The sequence below is a fragment of the Crocodylus porosus genome, unplaced genomic scaffold, assembly GCF_001723895.1.
Source record: "Crocodylus porosus isolate Cpor-Errol unplaced genomic scaffold, CroPor_comp1, whole genome shotgun sequence".
NCBI lineage: Eukaryota > Metazoa > Chordata > Crocodylia > Crocodylidae > Crocodylus > Crocodylus porosus.
This window is the reverse complement of record NW_017728918.1, coordinates 87,845,852-87,862,470: the sequence shown is the minus strand read 5'-3', so window position 1 is coordinate 87,862,470 and position 16,619 is coordinate 87,845,852. Positions and strand designations below refer to the sequence as shown.

Sequence of the window (16,619 nt, the reverse complement as noted above, 5' to 3'; positions counted from 1 at the left end):
TTTACTCTAACCCAGAGCACCTCAGAGTGCCCCCCCTCTACCCCCTTGCTAATTAACGAGGAAGTATATTCCTCCTTGATGTAGAGTGCTACTCCTCCACCTTTCCTTCCTATCCTGTCCCTCCTGTATAGACTTGTTGACATCAGTGGACTCTTCAGGTATCAGTGAGATCTTTGTCCTCTGAGTCAAATGGCACTCAATGTGTGCTGGTGGCTGAGGGTAGTTTATATCCAGAGCAGCGCAATCTAGAGGATTTGGTCTCTGTTCCCTGGAGTTTCTATCAACTGGCAGAAAACTACAAGTAGCTTATGTCACACCCCCTCTTTTTTCTGCTTATGTCAATGGAAACAATAGTAAGAATATATCTTTAATAAGCTGAAGAACCAATATAAATGGTCATGCAATGTAAGGCTCTTAATATTACTGTTTCACATTAATACCCTAGAGTTCAAAGTAGTGTACAAAGCACATTAGCAATTTCTGCTATTCATTTAACTCAATCCATACATATAATGTTTGATAATATGACAACAGCATACTACATAAACAAGCAAATAGGAGTGTTTGTTTGAATGCAACTATCTGTGGAAGCAATATGGCACTGAAACTGGCAAAAACACAATCAGATCATTGTATCAGCAGATAACTTGCCAGGTATAAAAAGATACACTAGTCAACAGGTTCAGCAGATGTATCTTTAGGGACCATGAAGGTAAGCTTCAAAATGTGATAGTACAGGTTATAGTCTGTCTTGTGGTCTATAGTATATGGGTATAATCCCACACTGTACACATTGCACATGGGCACATTGTAATTAAGTGGAAGATATAAAGTTTGGATTGGATTTTAGGAAGTGTTTCAGTCTGAAACTTTGGTTCATCGCTATTTCTAGTAACAATGTACTTGCAGGGTACACTACAGCATGGGAGTCAGGAAGGGGTCTTGCCCACAGAGTGAAAGCAGATGGGACTCTTGGAGCAGGAGGGGGCTTGCACTGCTCACACAGCAGTGGGGTGGGGGAAAACGAGACTCATGCAGCAGAGAAGAGACTTGTCCATCCAGCGGGGACAGTGGTGGGGAGGGGCTTGGCAGGCTGGACTTGTGTTGTTCATGGGGAAGCAAGGGGCCCATACAGCAGTGGGGAGATTCATGCTATGCTGCCTGTTCATCAGAAGGACTCCATCTGGCATGGTCTCAGGGAGTCCATGATGTTCTTGTGACCTGCAGCCCAGGGTCCATAACTGGTGCAGCATGTGGCCCCAGCCGCTCTGAAGTTGGACATCCCTGAGTTAGTCTATAAGCTAGTTAGTCTATAACTCTACCTTGCCTTTTGCCAGTCTAATTTAAATACTATTTTCTATTTTATCCAAAGTCATTTTTTAAAAAAAGACTAGAAAAAGTCTTCTAAATTTTTTTCACTAAAATTTCATATATTCTCAGGATGAAGAAAAAGTGAAAGAAAAGAAAAGGCACATGGGAGACACTAAACATTTTTGTCCAGTGACCCTGAAAGACAACTTTGTCCTTTACCCAGGGCTAGCTGAACATGCAGCTAAATATCGAGAGAAGACTTATTATTTTGCAAGTTCTGAGTGCAAAGAAAAATTTTTGGAGAACCCTGAGGAGTATGTGGCTCGAAATAAACCATTACAAGTAAGGATATTTAAAAATTGTTCAAAACAGCTTGCTGATAGGAGATTGATATTACATATTACTTTTTAATCTTTGATTACAAAAGACAGTGATGCTGTATATTGCCATAAGCATAGTAGGCACATCACAAAACCAAGCAAGACATACCTAATGAGTTTTTATTGAAAATGTAGGTGTAACAAATAAATAAAGACTATGAACAAAGCAGAAGGGGAGGGACAGGAAAAGTGTTTGTGATAGTAAGACTGCATAGTTAATAAGGCATGTAGACATTTTGATCACTCAGTTAATATAATGGTTTTGTTAAATTATTTTGAACAGATTTCTCATAAATGAAATGGGGAAAGAGGAAGATATGGTGGGAACTAGAAAAATAAAATAAAGTGAAATCGACCGAAAGAGAAAAAAGTGAATCTACTACATTATAGCTTTATAACATTAAATTATACGTGGGCTGATGCTGCTTTTGAGAGCATTTTTATGTTTGTGTTTTTGGAATTTAGCATTCACGCAATAAGGCTTGTATGATGATACTGTAAGTGCATGTTAGCATCCAAACTGTAATAAAACAATTTCATTATTTTTTCTGACAGGCTCCTCCCATAAGACTGTGCATTCTGGGTGCACGTGGAGCAGGTAAAACTGTTTGTGGCCGATGGCTAGCAGATAAATTAGGTATTTTCCATATTCAGTTTGAAGAATATCTACAGGAAATGATTATTCAAAAAACAGAAAAGAGAGTTGGACCAGAATTTGATGAAGAGCCTGAGGAAGAGGAAATAGCAGCTTTTTCTCAGGAATTGACAGATTCCTCTCAGACCACTATTGAAACTGAAAATGCACCTGAAAACAAAAAGCATGGCAAAAGCAAACAGGTAATAATAAAACATATAATTACATAAAACACATAAAATAAATAAAACAATACAATACATAAAATACATAATAAATAAAAATACATAAAATAAAAATAAAACATAAAAGAAAATGTGTGTCTTCTTTTAGCAAAATTATATTTTCTTTTATAAAACCATGGTTCACAGACTACAGTAATTATTTTCCATGATCTTATCTAAGTCAGCATAGTAAAATAAGTAATAGCAATTCTTTCCAATAAAAGTATAATTTATTTGTTTATAATGTTCGTGCTTCCTAAAATTATGTATGGCTATGCTGAAGGTCACATATATATGACATTGTTGAAAAGAGCAAAATTTTAAAAAAGGAGGAGGTAGAAATAAAGTTCAAAAGCAATAACAATGCCAATATAAGATATATCTGTACAAGTATCTGTATACGTGGATCCCACTCAGTGCTCATGTACCAGCTGCCAAGGTGTTCAGCAGTTTTCACCAGTAGTCTCTATTGGGGATCAAGTATGTAGGGCTACCATACGTCTGGGTTTTCCTGGACATATCCTCTTTTTGGGTCCCCTCATCTCTGTCCAGGCATTTTTTTTTCAAATATCAACAGATGTCCAGGATCCTGCTCTGGTCAGCATTGACGTTTTTCCCAGCACTGCCCAGCTTGCCCCAGCAAGGAGCTGCTTGGGGCTGGTGGGAGCAGGGGGAGGGCGATTGGAGGCAGGGGCAACATGTGCATCTGGCTGGCATGCAGTCAGGCAGGGTGGTAGGACCAGCCCCGGTAGCTGCATGCAGATAAGTCTATCAGGGGTGGGGGTTGGAGGGTCAAGGCCTGAAGACTGTGCGTGGGTGTGGGTGTGTGTGCGCGTGTGCGTGTGCATGGCAGGAGTGTGTGGGTGACATAAGTGTGTGAGGGGGGCTTGATGCCAGCCACCACTGGGAAAAGCTCTTTGGGTGGTGGGGCTGCAGCATGGCAGGGGAGGTGGCAGAGGCACCTGCTACTTTAACAGGGGAAGTGAATGGGGGCGGGGGTCCTTTGAGGGCAGCAGGGAGCTGTGTGACCAGGCTGGTGGCACTGGGGCTGGTGCATGTGCTCGCAGGGGCAGGGCAGCTGGAAGACACTGCAGGGGTGGAAGGAGTAGGGGGCTGTGGCTTGAGGTGAGGGGCACCAGCTGGGCTGGGGAGGGCAAGGGCTGTGGGTCAGGAGTAAGGGGCACTGTGAGGGGGGAGCGGTGACTGGGTTGGGAGCATGAGGCATAGGCAGTGACGGGGCTACAGGTTGGGAGTGAGAGACACCAGTATGGTGTGGAGGGTGCAATACTGTGGTTTGGAAGTGACGGGCAGCAGCAGGGCAGGGGACTGTGGCTTGGGTGTGAGGGCAGAGGCAGGGCCTGGACATATCACTGCCTGCCCCCCACAATCATATTACCTGCTCCCACCCAACAGGCGTCCTCTTTTTTGAAACTGGAAATATAGTAACCCTAATGTATACATCCTTCCTGCCATTACACTTATCTATATTTCCTTAACTAACCTTATATTCCTTATCTCTATTTCCCTAGTTTCCTTATTGTCATTTCTTTTAGTTGTCTTAGCAATCACTAATTTATGTGACTCAGTTATCATGGAGCTGCTATAGAATTACAGCAAAAGCTTTGTTATCCAGCACCTATGAGGAATGGGGGGTGCCGGATAAACAAATATGCTGGTTACCTGAGAGGCCCGAACAGGCATCTTTGCCTGTTCAGGCCACTGCCCCTTCCACCATGTCTAGAGTACTGCTGCCTCTCCCATCGCATCAGTGTGCTGGGGGACAGGGAGGGGGTCATGTCCCTTGTAAGGTGCCGGATAACATGGCTTTTACTGTACTGCAGTTAATGCTCATGCTGTACTTAAATACTACTGTGCTTGAAATGTCCTAAATCAGAGTGGCCAACCTGCAGCGCCTGTGCTCCAAGTGGCACAGGCACCTTGTGTGTGTAGCATGTGGCAGATCAGAGAGGGGACAGGCAGTACAGTGACAGATGGGACAGGATTCGGAAAACAGAGCAGCAGATTGTATAGGGAGTGCAGGACAGGATGCAAAAAGTAGATCAACAGATCAGGCAAGGGAAGGGGACTGGAGTGGGACTGGGGGGGGAGGGTATGAGGCTAATTTGTGGCACAACTGCCCAAAAGGTTGGTTTCCATTGCTCTAAATTACCTATAACTTACGTTTAGCAGTTATTACTTCATATTAGTCAGTTTTTATTTTACTTAGTTACCACATATATCTAACATGTGTTACTAATGTCACTTGCCTGTTCTATACTTATATCAAACTATGCTTAGGACTTTGACCCACTTATCATAAGGCTACTTTCAATACAAGTCCCTAGGCTTGCTGGTTCACTACTTGCTTTATAGCAAAAGCTATATTCTTTTAAATTACTTAAACTAATACATAGCATGTAAATGGAATACACTTAAGTCTACTACTGAGTCAGTACTGAGGAAGAGACAGACTGAAAGTCACATTAGAATTTTTACTAAAGTAGCACCGGTAAAGATGATGACAGAGGTGATAACTTCTTCACTGCTACACTGATTAAAGTCACAGACCTCTGTACAAAGCATCAGGATTTCATCTACTAAATCTTTGGCATTAACACAGAAGGCTCCTTTGCCTCCCGCTCAGTTTATGATTCACTTGCCACAATTTAAAGAATGGCAGCTGAAATGCAGCTGCCTGTTGCTCCACAACTTTCACTTCAGAGAGAGTTGCTAGCACTTACATTGATGATATGTGGATAAAAATTGCCTTTTAGCAGTCAGGTAATTTGGAGGTAGGGAATATTCTACTGCAGAACACTATGGCAAAATACAGACATTATACTTCTACAAGTATAAGTGATTGGAAATTGGTTTATACCCGTAATGGAACACAAGTTTAGCACGCAAAACCAATCTATACCTGTAACAGAACAAAAGTTCAGCACGCACAAACTGCTTTAAAAATGGCAAAGCCCAGTCTAAGATTTGCTGCCTCCCCCCCGCCACCAAGGGTGAATGCATGTTCTGTTTGCTACTGATCTAGACTATGCCACTTACAGAAAACTGCATAACTTAGATCGATTCTGCCTCGGGCTTTTTGAATGCCTATACCTAGCCACAATGAGCATATATAGCAAAATTAAAGACTTCTTACTGTGAAAGGTAGATCAGTTTACTCTTTTATTTCTTGGATCCTAAAGTACTTATTTTTAAAATGATTTGGCTTGTATTTAAATGTCATTAAGGTTCATTAAGCAGTAATTTCAGTCTGTCATCAACCAGTCCTGGATACTTCCAGTTTTCTCATCATTTGACAGAAATCAAATCAATAGATTTCTAAAAGACTTGTCTAAGGGTTTTTTTCTTCCTCCTCATCCAGAAGGCAGACAATTTCATCCTGGGCCTTAAATCTGGTACTTCCTTATGTAATGGAGCGAAAACCTGAATCCTTGCCATCTTGCTCATTTCACCACTCTCAATATAAATAACACTGTAGAGTGGTCATTAATTCATCCTGTCAAACCCTCTGTGTATCTTGTATTTCATGTGGAGGGAGTGACAGTGAGGGTTGTCCTAAGTTCATCCCAAAGGTGAGATCATACCTTCATGTCATTTAATATATCTATTGATCTGTGCTTTTTTCTTTGGAGTCTCATCATCTGTGGAAGAAATAAAATTAAACACCTTGGATATTAAAAGGGCATTCTTACATTACCTGAACAGAACAAAATATATTTAGATGTCCACTAAATCATTTGCCTCTTTTGGTACTAGATAAGAGGAAAACAGTTCCATCTCAAAGACTTTCAGAACAGTCCTCTAATGTATACATTGGGTCCTAGTTGACCAGAGCAGATTAACTCAGCAACCTGTTTAGGCAAGGAACTTGAAATATGTAGGGCATCCACACATAGCTCTGTTCATACAATTAAACTTTATTCTTTGGTCACAACTTCAAGAGCAAATACCTAGATAATATCCTAGGTCTCTCTCATTTCGTCTAGATGATCAGACAGCTAAATGCCATGAGAGATTCAGATGTCCACTGTTGTACTTAGAAACCAGATGTTTAAACCTAGTGCTTTAAGAATTGACACAACACTCAGTTGATTAATAGCAGAATGGCTTGCTTTAATAACTACCAACAAGCTGTAAAACTAAATGACAGAAAACAGAAACAGCAGTCCCAATATTCAATAAATGAGTTATATTACCACACAGGCCTCATATTCACTGCAGGAGATTCTTTACCAGTTCAGGCCAGAAGCCAGTTCAGTTTCAGCTTTCTCAAAGCGTGGATCTGTCACTTTAGTCCATCTGAGGGTAAGTTTCAGCATCCCTTTTTCCTCTAAAGAAGATCCCCCCTTTTTGCTGGCAACTCTTTCTTTATACTTGTTCAATTGTATAGCTTCAAAGCATTCTTTCTTGATAGTTGGTAATCAAAGTCTGAACAAAGTAGGCAAGGACAGAATTAACATGTTACAATTGTATCCTGTTTGTGTTTGTTTTGCTTCTGCAAGCTTTTGATTAGTTTGGAATCACGTGGAATGGGTATTGATTGAATGAGGTACCTTTAGGGAGGTACCTCTCCACTATTTAAGTGTTACGTTCATCCCCCTTTTCTCTCCCCCGCACCCAGCCTGTCTCTCACCCACTGACTCCTCAATTTACACCTTTACTGACTGCCTGTCTTGCATGCATACCAGCCCAGCCTCTGGCTTCCTTACTTTCATTCAATTCAAGAAGAGCACACCCACTGCAGAGTCTTCCTCAGCCTGATGAAGGATTTTTAAACCCAAAAGCTTGCTAAATTTTTTCCAGCTATTTGAGTTGGTCTAATAAAAGCTAGCAGATTCACCCAAAGAACCTTGTCTGCCTGAGATACCTATAGGCAGAATACTATCTTTTGGTAGCTATTTTAACAATGGAGCCTAAATAGCTGCATCAAATGGCTTATGAAGATATTTGACAGACATTAAATGCCTGTTTTGAGAGATATACCTTGATTAAGAAAATATTTTATAAGGTTTTTTGGGGCACATGGGATACCTTTTATTAAACCAAAGCAGGTCTGTCAAAATGTAAATAGAGGTAATAAAGATCAAAGGCTATTGGATACAATAGATGTGAGTTTCAGGAGACTGCATTGGTTTAACATAATAAATATTCAGAGACTGACTGCCTATTTTGAGATGTATGCTTTAATTAATTAATGCAAATGTGAGGCAGTGAGGGAATAAGGACCACTGGGGACAATAGGTGTGAGGTAGGAAGGTCAGATGCAGTCATGTAGACTGATTTAGCATAATAAGTATTGGGTATATTTATAATTAACACAGGACATGAGATCAATTTGGGATTGCTTTCTTCTAGGCAAATGTTTAGTATCGGCCCCCCTTAGCCGGAGATAATGATAATAATAATCAGACAACAGACAAAAAATTACCATTTTCAGGCACCCTTTCTGTCCAGGCCCCAGGCAGTTGCCTGGTTAGCTCATGCCTGTGTCTGGCCCTGGGTCCCATATTACACAACTGGGAGTATTATCATCTTGAATTTGGTCAGCAAAGGAATTGGGACAAGGTTTTCCCTTTTATGTTCTTGTAAGGGTGAAACATGAGAGCATGCAACACTCATTTGTGGCACCTAATGGGGATTGTTTGTGTAAATGACAAACTTTGACATACAGTGTATGTGAGCAGCTGGGTGGAATCCATATGTTCAGAACATCTCAAAGAATCCTAGTAACTGTAAACAAATCAACCACTTTTAAATAGAGCTATGTTATAAGAGCATTAAGGTTACAAAATAAAGAACACAAAAATTAGAAAATGATAGAATTAAAGTTGCTTGTATAACTTGATGGGTCCTTCTTGCATATATGTGTGTTATGGTAACAGGATCCTTGTTTCAGTCCTTTATACAATTATCCTCTGGTCAGAAGGTAACTTAATTATAGCAACATTAAAATGCTGTTGTCCATAGGATCCCTATGCTTTAAATTCATTCCTGTTTGTTGATAAACTAAATTTTGGAAACTTTTGACCCTCTCTGTTTAATAATTTTGTGTGAATGAGTTTATTACATTTTACTACACCAAATTACTTTGCTGCTGCTAAACTAAATCAAAGAAAACCAGCTATACCCCAAATGCTTTATTTAACCTTCTCAAGCCATGTAGTTGTGGTAATCTTACTGTGCCTATCATTGAAACCTGCAAAAATACCACATTATTCCATGCAAACTGACTTTAAACCAGAAGCAGTGTGGCACAGTGGGTTGACTAATTAATATCTCTGCAGGCTTTTTAGCTGTGTCCTTCAACAGTGTTAATTAGCCTCCTCAACACACCACCTTGTGCATGTGACACACTTACCATGCTTCTGGTTTGTGAAGCACTCCATATGGAACAGCACAGAGCATCTGAAGGCACAACCACCTGACACAGCAAGTTGTATACATTCCCTGAGTCAGTTAGAGAGCAGTGTAATGGTCAAGCAACATAGATATTAATTTTTTCATGATCTTTTGTCTTTAGATTTATGAAGTGGAATTATCTGATGAAGAAGAAGCAATCAAAGCAAACCTAGTAGATAATGAAGCATTGCCACTAGAAGTACTTGATAATATTGTTTCTGACTGGTGGACAAAGGAGCCATTCCGGTAACTGTAATTTAATCATATTATTTATCCCTTAGTTTCATTTTAATTTTAAACTTTAACTTTAATCTTTTAATATGTTCCATTTTTCAACCATAGGTCTACAGATTGGCATTACATAATGAATAACATGGCAATATAGAGTCTCTTGAATTTTTAGTACATTGCAATATCAATATAAGCCAATACATTTAAGAATACAATACATTCACTTTAATAATTGCAAAAACTATCAAACCATCCAAAAATAACTCCATATTCCAGAGGAAAACCCAAGGGGTAGGATTCAATAAGAAAATATAAGTACCAATTCTGAATACCAGTCCATTTGTTTGGAAGGCTAACGAGGACAGGGGAAAAGTTCAGAGCTGTCAATATTCTGGTTGTAACCTTTATAATTATTCATATTAAGAAGAAACATGACTAGATGACTTCCTTCTGAACTTGAGAAGGAAAGATTCATGTCATAGTGAGTTTCCAGAATACAACCATTTATAGATAGACTGTTGCATCTTAGTAGACAGGGATGCAAGAAGTTGCACAACTGGGTTCTGAACACTAAAATCAAATTTGTAACTTATGATTTACAAATAAAATCAGAGTTTTCTTAGTGTATGAAGACAGTATAGAGATAGAGAACATTCTTAGATTTCACAAAACACTGAATAAAAATAACTTCAGTAAGAAAAAAAAATGCCCTCGAATAAAACAGACATAATCCAGTTTCTTAGTCACCCACTACCATCTGTCAACTACTTTCTCTATTAATATAATCTGGCAGGCAAAAGGCTGAATGACTGTAGTTGCACAAAACCAAGATGTCTTCAAATTTAAGACTACCTCCCAATAATTAGATTCTAGACACTGTGGGGATTATCATATATTTGTCCCCCTCCCCCCTGTTGTGGCAGGTGTTGTACACCTCTGGGGAAGAAATTATCCTTTTAATTTTGCATTTAACCAAAAAAACAGAAGCATGATAACTGCTAGCTGTCAGAAGCTCCATTGAAATGTTCTGTAGGAGAATGGATTAAAGAAATCATTGGTTCAGACTCTCACCATTTCCTCACCCTTCTGCAAATGTAAAAGATCCTGACTCTCACTGGCGGGGAGGATGGAAAAAATTGCAATCTGATTTCTTTGTTCCATGACACTTCTACCCATTCTGCCTCAGCTGAGAAAAGTGGTCTGGGTCTTGCTGGTAAGGCTCATGAGTGTGAGAGATTGCAGTTATATTTAATCTACCAGTAAAGGTCAAGGGTTTGTCCAAGCTTAAATGGCCCATCAGATTAGTATGGTTAAGGCATGCTAGCTTCTGGAGACAGCCACACACAAGGAAGTGATGTGGCTAGCATCATATCCAACTGCTTTTGACTGTCCAGGCCAAATGACCAGAAGCCTGTTTTACACCTGAGTTGACTGGGAGTGATTTTTAGCGCAGGTCTGGAGTAAGACACAAAGTCATGCCTCTAGAACTACATCTCAATTAGTTTGCCACCACAGCCCAATCTATTAAAAAGAAATATAGAAACATTAAACCCAGCTTGGGATGTACTTGTCCAGCAGGAGGATAGAAGGGGTATGACTGAGCCCTGAAGCCCTATAAGCAAATGAAAACTGCCTCCACTATTAGTAGGAAAGGATGGCACCTTTTGCAGAGTGGTGTGCTCTATGCCATGATCTGGGAAAGAGGTCCTTCCCACTCTCCCAGATCAGGAAATTATCAGGTAACAAACTTCACATGACAGACTTTACCAGAATAAAATGATAGCCACTCATAATAGCCACTCATAATTTTAAAGCAGTGGCTAATAAATGCCTTTTTTGAAGACACATGAGTAGAACTGAAGATACAAGCAAAGTTATTATGGGTTACAGTACTAAACTAGTTGAAAATGTTTGAATATAAAATGGCCAAAACATTTTGTCCCATTCAAAAAGAACAGAATAAAACAAAATGAAGAGTCAAAAAAAAATGGTAAATGTTTAAGTTGGAATTACAAGAAATTAAGAGTAAAATAATATTTTGTTAATAAGTAGTATTAAAACACATTTTGATAAATAGTACAGTAGTAGTATTTGTTATAATTTACTCACTGAATACCCTTTGTAGTAATTTTTCTTTTTAAAAAAACATTTTCTTTATTTCAAATTAGATCCACAGGATTTATACTGGATGGTTTCCCTCGTACAGTAGATGAAGCCCAGTTTTTATCAGATCGAGGACTTTGTCCTGATGTTGCAGCTATTATACAAGTGGAAGAAAGTGATATTATTGATCGTCTTCTTCCTCCCTGTTTGACAAAATGGAAAGATAAGCAAAATAAAAAAATGGAGTTTAAGAAGAAAACCAAAGAACGGAAGGCAACAATAAGGGTAGGTTTTAAATCCTTTTCTAGGAAATGTTTATATAGATAGTAGGAAAGTATCAGTTTAGGTTTCATAAAAAAAATAAGTCTATTTTGAAGCAAACTTTTAAATGAATCAACTGTTCAAGAAAAGATGAGAATATGATCTGAAGTTTTTTATATTTTTAAAAAAGCATGTAATAATAGTAATGTGGCCAACTATGGCATTTATGCCACATTTGGCTTGGGCAGCCTGTGTGTGACACATGGCAGACTTGGGAGGAGACAGCACAATAGCAGGAAGGGCAGAGAGCAGAATATAGAGCAGCAGATTGGGCAGTTAACACAAGACAGGAAGTAGAAAGCAAAGCAGTAGTATGCCTGCCAAAAAAAGTTGGGCCCCATCACAACGTGGCTTTTAAACCTTAATGAAAAAATTTGTAAAGCTCAATAAAATTATTTGGATAACTATGTGTTTGCAGTTCAGGAAGTAATAAATAGGGAGTGAAATCACTGCATTGTTTGACATCAATATGGGATGAAGGCAAGGAAATGCACTGTGGCTGGTTCTCTTTAATATTGCTTCACAGTTAGGGTTGCCAGGATCTGGAATAGGCTTCCAAGGGAGGTGGTGCTCACCCCCTTCTTGGGGGTCTTCAAGAGGAGACTGGACAGGCACCTCGCTGGGATCACATGATCCCAGGTTTGGTGACCCTTTATTTGCCTGCCAGCGACAGGGGGTCAGACTAAATGGCCCACTGAGGTCCCTTCCAACCTTGGAATCTATGAATCTATGCTATAGAAAAAGTAGCAAAATTCTCAGGCTGGAGTGAATTTAAGTAGCTTCCAAGAACTTTTTGGATATGCTGGTGATTTACAAAGGATGACTGGAGACTTGAATAAAGTGGCAAGAAAAAGGGATTTAAAATAATTGTAGTTAAAACCAAAACTTGACTGCAAGCTGAATAAGAGATCTTTGACAAGTTTATTTAGCAGTCAGTAACCCAAGATATGCAGAAGCTAGGCAGTTTAAATATCTAAGCGCAATAATACCATTTTGGTGAGGGATAAATTAAGGCACAGATAGAGGTTAGGAATGCCCATTCATTCTCTTTGCAAGAATTTTTAACTCTGAACAACTACTGGGAAAAACTGAATTTCTGACCACTATAAAGCCTTTTATTTTATATGAGTATAAGACTTGGACATTTACTAAGAAGAATGTAAGTCAACTAAATACCATAAAAAATAAAATATTGAGATAAATTTTGAAGTTAATAAAGGAGACTGTAAGTAGAAGAAGCTATACGAAGTGAATGCAGGAATATAATAAACAGAACGATTTCAGTGACTTCAGTGATATGTTTACAACAACAGACGTGTAAGTCATGCCTATGATGTTATGTCTACTATCTGACCACAGAGAAAATGGAGAGCTATTATACTAATCAATACTTAATGGCTCTACATCCTTGACAGACAAAAGTAGGAAAAAAATTGTGAGAGGTGCCAAAGACACTTAGGGCACATCCCCAAATGCAACAGGGGCACGTGCTTCCAGCAGCAAAAAAAGTAGCGGCACAGATTTGTGCCGCTACTTTTTTGCCACTGCACACGCCCCTGCATGTGTGCTTTGGTGCAAGGCAACATGCCCTGCTTTGGGGAAACTGCCATTTCCCCACTCCTCCTGGCTCCTGGTGTGCTGGAGGAGCAGAGGCAAAACTAGAGGAGGGGAGATGCTCTGACCAGCAGCCATAGCATCTCCCAGGAGGACCAAGCCTCCATATCTACTCATGCATGCTTCTGTGGTATGCCCCACACTGCTCTTTTCTTTTCTTTTCTTTTGCAATGTTATTTTTTTGCTGCTGGGGTTTCCTGGTAGGAAATTTTTCCCCCATACTGCAAATTTGTAGCGCAGGGCACATTTTAACATACTGAGCATGTAGTTTGTGGCACCACAAAGAAGTTTGTGGTGCCAGAAACCACACGTATATGCATATCTGGATCCAGCCTTAGAGTTTATATAGCTAGGGAGCAAGAGAAAGAGAAGTATTATTTTAGCAACAAGCACATCTTAGCCTAGAGTATACCCTGCAATAAATTTAAATTGGAAGATGCTGGCAGTAACATATTTGCAGTGACTTGACCCTAGCATCTTCTTCCATATTGATCACATTGAACCCAAGTTGACCATATGTCACACTGTAGGACATTCATGTATTCTTAAATGTTTGTCTAAGGTGACAAGTTGAGTGACTGGGAACTTTCAAGACTTTATAGTTCTCTGCTTCTGTCACTGATGCGCCACTTATAACAGCAGATGTGTTAACCCCTCAGTTGCTGAATGTTTGTTTGAATCATAGAAAATCTGAAAGTAGGCAGTGACAGACGGGAATTAACTGTCAGTCTGAACTGAGATAGATTCAGAGAAGCCTAGCTAGGAATAGCTATAGTAATAAATCGGTTAGACCAAATGTATCCAGATCGCTCACTCCCTCTCCCCCCTCCTCTGCTCCCACCCTCCTGCAAGGGCAGTTGCAGAGGTTAATGCAACCATTGCTTATCCCCCACACTTGAATTCCTGTCCCCTCTAGAGATCTGCAGGTCAGACAACACCACTTCATGGGCTGAATTTAGCCCATTGGCCACATGTTTGACATCCTTAGGTTAGACAGATTCTGTTCAATTACATGTTTACAACTTACAAATTTAGCTAAATTATGGGAAGTTTGCATATGATTAGATGTTTCTTATTAAATGTAAAGCTGACCTCTCCAAAGATTTCATTTTGCATGCAACAACCCGGCAGTTCAGAAGCTGAACCAGACTTTTCCTACATTTACTGCTGTGGCACCAAGCACAGGAAGTAGAGATAGAGACATTATCTCTCCCGTACTTTCCTGGCTTGTCTAGACTATTGAATTATGACACCAAGTAGCACCATAGTGAGATATAACTCACTTTAAGTGATATATCATGGACCAGAAATATATAGAAGAGTTGCCTAATAGCATGTAACTGTAGGTTCTATCACTGTCTCTTATATGGGCATTGATCTACACTATACTAATTCTGGTTTGGGAGGCAGCACACACAAAGCAAGCACTATTGACACTGGATTTTAGGAACCTAGTCCTTATACCTTTGTTCCAGGTGGGCACAGCCCTCAGACCGACCACAACACCTGCCAGTTGATAATAGCTGAATTTATTGATACAGAGTAAGAACAAAAAAACAACAATACAAAAAATCAAACCATTCTATATCTACCAATCCTAGGCCTGTCATAGGAGTCAAAGTACATCTGGTCAGGATGCAGGCTCCACTCTGAGGCTCTCTCTCACAGGTGTCAGCAGCTGGAGGTGGGATGCCGAGGCCCACAGCCCCCCTCCAGTGAGGTGCCTGAGACGGGCTACTGGTATACCCTTGGTTCATGATGGTCTTGGGGACCCTTCTCAAGGGATGGGGATGGGGACACCTCTCAGGGAGCAAAATGGGGAAGGATGAGATGAAAGGAGGGACCCTTTGTTAATCTCAAGTTGCTGCTTTTGTATTCTCCTTCCCCCGTGATGACTCCTGATGACTCTTCATCCATGGCTATCTCTGGCTGGTTGTCTCTTTGTGTTCACACATCCACACAGCCTTCCGGGCCTTCTCCTAATTTAGTCTGTTCCCCCAAAACTTGGGACTTAGGCCCCCCTGCTCTCTGAGGCCTTGTTGCTGGTGTCACTTATCTTGTGTTATGGGACAGTATGGTACATACTTCTTTGGTTCCCAGGCTGTATGTCCTTCTTTTGTTAGACATCCTGTCTGCCTTGAAGGTTGTGATCTTGTGTTATGGCATGCCCCCTCCATAATTTTCAGGTTGTATCCATCCATTGGCCTTGTTGTGTTAGATAGCCTGTCTGTTTTCAGGGTCATGAGAAGCTGTGTGTGTGTCTCCCAAACTCTTTAAAAAAATCCAGCTAACCCCTGCTGCCCATCTTGACCCCTTATAATGTATATATCTATACCTATAAGCCAATTCCCAAAAAAACAGACCTTTAAATACCATTTCTAAGCCAACAAGCACAACATATATCAGTACGTTGACTGGCATCATAACGGAATGGTATAGACATACTCTCAATGTACTGTCTTCTGCTGCCAATATACTAAGAGCCAGGAAGAAGAAATCTGATCAGAATGTGGAGGGGAGAGGAGTAAAGGAGGAAACTGAAACTAAGGGGAGACTTGGAACATGGAGAGATTGGGTAAAAGTGGGAATTGGTTTTTGATGAGCCAAAGTGGAGTCAGAGAGGGGACTCAGATGAAGTCAGGTTGGGACTTAAAGGGCTGTGGCTTGGGGAATGAACTGTGTGTAACTACTAGAAAAGACTCTCTTGAAAACTTGGAATAAAACCCAAGATTCATTAGTCTCATGCATTAGTCTTTTCTATTAGTAAATAGCTTGGAGGTTTGCTGGCAAAATGTGTGTCTCATCTTGCTCTAATTTCTGGATTACATGGTTGTAGTGGGTTGTTATCCTTTATAAGTTACTTTGGTAGCTCAAGTGGCGTATGTCTGTGTCATGTACCTATCATAGAAGGGCATTCTAGAACATACTTTATCTACCCCTTCCTGCTTGATTTTTCCCAAAGCCATAATTGTTAAGACGTTCCTCTGAGAGTATCTCTGGCAACCACTTAAGCATGTTGGGTACTGAGGTCTTCAAGACGAATGCTAGAGGATGTACCTGAAACTGTTACATTGGCACATTTCTGGGTATAGGGCATGCAAGCAGTAGCAGGTGGACAAGACATGCTCTGGAGTATCTGGGCTGGGACATTCACTGATGAATTATGTGGTTGTTGGTACTTAAAACCTAGGAAAACATAAACATAAAACTGCATTAAAAGATTGTCAGGCACTTCATTTAGGAAAGCACAGAAAAATGACTAACTGAGTAACTTTAATTCAGCTTCCTTGTCCTTTTGTATTATGATACAGTTTTTAATTATTTGGTCACCTGTTATTTTTTCTGTAGGACAGCCATCTCAGTGAACAAGATGGATTATCTTCA

The 16,619-nt window shown here is 40.1% G+C and overlaps 1 protein-coding gene across 1 annotated transcript in view; it reads left to right on the top strand.

The window, feature by feature from the left end:
* AK9 (adenylate kinase 9) overlaps window positions 1-16,619 on the top strand; it is a 171,706-nt gene that overhangs the window by 121,475 nt on the left and 33,612 nt on the right. Inside the window, exons 23-26 of the mRNA XM_019538185.1 lie at window positions 1,441-1,653; window positions 2,247-2,528; window positions 9,088-9,212; window positions 11,366-11,585. Coding sequence (XP_019393730.1) covers window positions 1,441-1,653; window positions 2,247-2,528; window positions 9,088-9,212; window positions 11,366-11,585 — 840 coding nt within the window. The remainder of the gene's footprint in view (window positions 1-1,440; window positions 1,654-2,246; window positions 2,529-9,087; window positions 9,213-11,365; window positions 11,586-16,619) is intronic.